Source organism: Eurypyga helias, unplaced genomic scaffold (assembly GCF_000690775.1).
Source record: "Eurypyga helias isolate BGI_N326 unplaced genomic scaffold, ASM69077v1 scaffold17689, whole genome shotgun sequence".
Taxonomy (NCBI): Eukaryota; Metazoa; Chordata; class Aves; order Eurypygiformes; family Eurypygidae; genus Eurypyga; species Eurypyga helias.
Genome location: NW_010270288.1, coordinates 13,665 through 16,864, shown reverse-complemented (window position 1 = coordinate 16,864; position 3,200 = coordinate 13,665). Strand labels below are relative to the sequence as shown.

Here is a 3,200-nt window from a genome sequence, read left to right as displayed (position 1 = left end):
GCGCACTCCCCGGGCACCATGCCGGGAGCCAGCCGGGCGAGCCGGGGAGCACGCATCCCCGTGCACTGCCCGTGGCGCCGGCTCTCCCTGCCCCACTCGCAGCAGAAGCTTGCAGGGTGCCATCGCTGTAGGTTTTTGCTCTTGCAAAGCCACATGTGCTGGGGGCTGTGGGGGCCGGGCAAGGGCCGGTTCATCCCAGCTGCTCTGGGAAAAGGCCGGGTGTCACGGTTCCTCATCCAAAGCCCAGCCTGCCCACGCAGACATCCCACCTCATCCCAGACCTGCCAGTTCAGAGGCGACGGCTGAACCCCTTGGCTTGGCAGCAGGGGGTTTTGCTCAAGTTCTTTTTTAGGATTTGGGGTTGTTTTTTTAAATACACTCTGCACCCCCCTTGGGATTTTGCGATACAAGAACAAACACTGATGCTTTACAATAACCTAGCAATAACAATGCCTCGTAGCTACTGTACGTCCCCGTGCCCCATCCGGGCGCTGCAGCCCTCTGCAAGGATCACTTCTTGTCAGCTATCTGCTTTTCCAAGTCTTCCAGTCTGGCAGTCATCTGAGCAAGTGAACATGCTAAGGAAACAGTGAGAGATGGACAGTCTGGGGGGGCAAAGGGCTTTTTCCCCTTGAAGGAGCCTAAAAACCTTCCCCACTCCCATTTATCCATCCTTCCCTTCCCCCTGTGCGGTCTGTCCCCAGCAAGCCCAGGCATCACCCCAAAGGATATTCTTCTCGGTCAGGCTCTGCAGGATGGCCACGGTGTTTGTCTGGAACTGCACCAGCGCCTCGCACTCGCAGGGGCTGCGGATCTCTGTCTCCCCTTTGCTCTCCTCTGTGAACGTGGGGTTTGGGTGCAGTCAGAGGCACAGCCCCGTGGTGCCAGCTCTCCCCTGCTCCCGCACAGCACGAGTCCCTTGTCCCTGCAGCCACCCGCTGGGGCCGGACCTGAGCCTTGGGGCTCTCATCCCATTTTTCCCTCTTTTTCCAGCCCTCCTTTTTGCCAGGTTGGGTCCCTGCTAGCCCAGCGAGCTCGCTGCCAGGCATCCCACCAGGCATCCCCTGGAGCTGCTGCGCACGTGGTCACAGTTTGCCAAGGACACTGTGGAGCTTTGGTTCGCCTTCAAGCTGGAGTGGCAGCAGGGGCGATGGTGATGGAGCTCCTGGGGGTCCCAAGAGCACTGGGAAGTGCCAACCTCCCCAGGCCAGAAAGACCCTCACATGGGTCCACGTGAGATCCACATCACCCCAAAGATGGGCCATCCCCAGAGCTGAGGCAGCATCCCTCAAGGCAGGGTGTGACCCCAGCCTCTGCCCATGCGACGGCTCTGGGATGGCCACTCACATTCATTAAACTCCCCCAACTCCACCTTCTCCTCTTCCAAATCTCTCCCTGAGACACACCTCTATACCCACAACAGCCTGGTGAGATCCAGAGACAGTCTGGTCTCACAGCACCCAGCTCAGCCCTGGGATACATGACACATAATCCACCCAATGGCTCTGTGAGGAGAGGAGGGCTCCCCCCACCTTGGGGCTGACCCCAACCTGCCCCCCAGTGACGTGGCCAAGGACACCCACCCGGGCAGATGTTCAGCTTGAAGTTCTCTACGAGGTGGGTCATGGTGGTGAAGTCTGCTGAGTAGGAGAAGTGCTGCTCCACCGGCTCCGAGGCGATCGCCCTCAGCTCCTCTTCCACTGCCTTGCCGACACCCACGGCGAACATGACGATCCCTGCATGGCGAGGACCGATCCTGAGCACCGCACTGGCCACCCCACATAAAGCGGCCCCAAGCCCAGCGGGAGAAAAGCCAAGGATGTAGGATTTCCCCTGATTTTCCCCAAGTACACAACAGGCATTTGGGAAGGACGGGCAGGAGCGTGGCAGCACTGCTGTGGTGCAGGCTGCTGCACGAAGGATGCTGCTCGACACACCCTCCGACCACGGCACAGACCCCTGTGGACCCAAGTGATGCAGCACCCCAAGGCTGGATGCTGCAGCCTCCCCTGGAGCCAGCCACCCCCAAGAAATCATCCTGGGATTCCCGAAGCACTGAGATTTGGGGTTCCCCAGTCCCCCGCACCTGACTCCTTTGCTCTTCTGGCCCATTCAGAGATGTCATCCTGGGAGCGCCCGTCTGTGAAGACGAGCCCGATTCTGGGGATGTTGTGGGAGGGAGGCCTAGCACCTTCCAGCTCGGAGAAGCTGTGCTCCACCATGTGCTTGAGGGCAAGGCCTGTCATTGTGCCTTTCTCCATGTACTCCACGTCCATCACCGCCGCCTTGATCTCGTCCGCGCTGTGGTACTTGTTGAGGGGGAACTCGGTGCGGACGCGGCTGGAGTACTGCACCAGCCCCACCCGTGTGCCGTGGGGGGACACCTCCAGCAGGTCCACAATGCGGTTCACAAACTGCTTCACCAGCTCAAAGTTTTGGGGCCGGACGCTCTTGGAGCCATCGATCACCATCACCAGGTCGACGTGCCCAGCCCCGCACTCTGTGGGGACAGGGGGAAGGTCAGAAGGGACCAGCGTGGCTGTGGGCACCTACAGAGTGAAGATGCCCAGGGCCGGGCAGAGCTGCTGGGCTCCAGGACACTGTGTGGACCCTCTTGGAACTGCAGCCAGGCTGGGGCTGGGAAGCAGGGCAAAGCATACCCAGGGGTAGCCCAAAAACTTCCCCAGCATCCCCCGAGAGTCTTTCCTAGGGCTCCCTTTTCCTGAACCCTTCCTCAAAGCTCCTGTTTCATCTTCTGCACCATGTCTCTGAAGACACGAGCCCACATCCCCCGCTGCCGCAGCCAGGGCGCTCCCCCAAGCCCAGCCAGCTCTCCATCCTCTTCCAACCCAGCTCAAAGTCCCACTTAGACCCCCAGCCTAGGTTGAGGTAAGCCCTCGCCGGGAGCACAGAGCCCAGAGGAGGAGGATGCCAAGAGCCACCTCCCCTCGCGGTACTCACTGCTGCACGCCTTGCCGTCAGCCTGGAGCTGCTGGCCCTCGGGGCACACGCAGCGGTAGGAGCCCTCTGTGCTCACGCACTTGAACTCGCAGCCGTGATCCACCCCGTTGCAGAGGTCGGTGGCTGGAACACAAGCCAAGGGCACAAGGTTATCCCTACCCGGGCAGGGTAGCCCTGGAACGGGGATGGCTCAGGACGGGGCACGCGCTGTACGCCGCAGCCGGCGTGACGCCACGACG

The 3,200-nt window shown here is 61.1% G+C and overlaps 1 protein-coding gene across 1 annotated transcript in view; it reads right to left on the bottom strand.

The window, feature by feature from the left end:
- Window positions 1-366: 366 nt before the first annotated feature.
- Window positions 367-3,200, bottom strand: part of MATN4 (matrilin 4) — a 6,900-nt gene continuing 4,066 nt past the window's right edge. Inside the window, exons 5-10 of the mRNA XM_010158397.1 lie at window positions 3,194-3,200; window positions 2,962-3,084; window positions 2,087-2,500; window positions 1,584-1,736; window positions 733-837; window positions 367-569 (exon numbers count right to left, since the gene is read on the bottom strand). The exon at window positions 3,194-3,200 is cut by the window's right edge and continues 116 nt beyond it. Coding sequence (XP_010156699.1) covers window positions 511-569; window positions 733-837; window positions 1,584-1,736; window positions 2,087-2,500; window positions 2,962-3,084; window positions 3,194-3,200 — 861 coding nt within the window. The 3' untranslated portion in view covers window positions 367-510. The remainder of the gene's footprint in view (window positions 570-732; window positions 838-1,583; window positions 1,737-2,086; window positions 2,501-2,961; window positions 3,085-3,193) is intronic.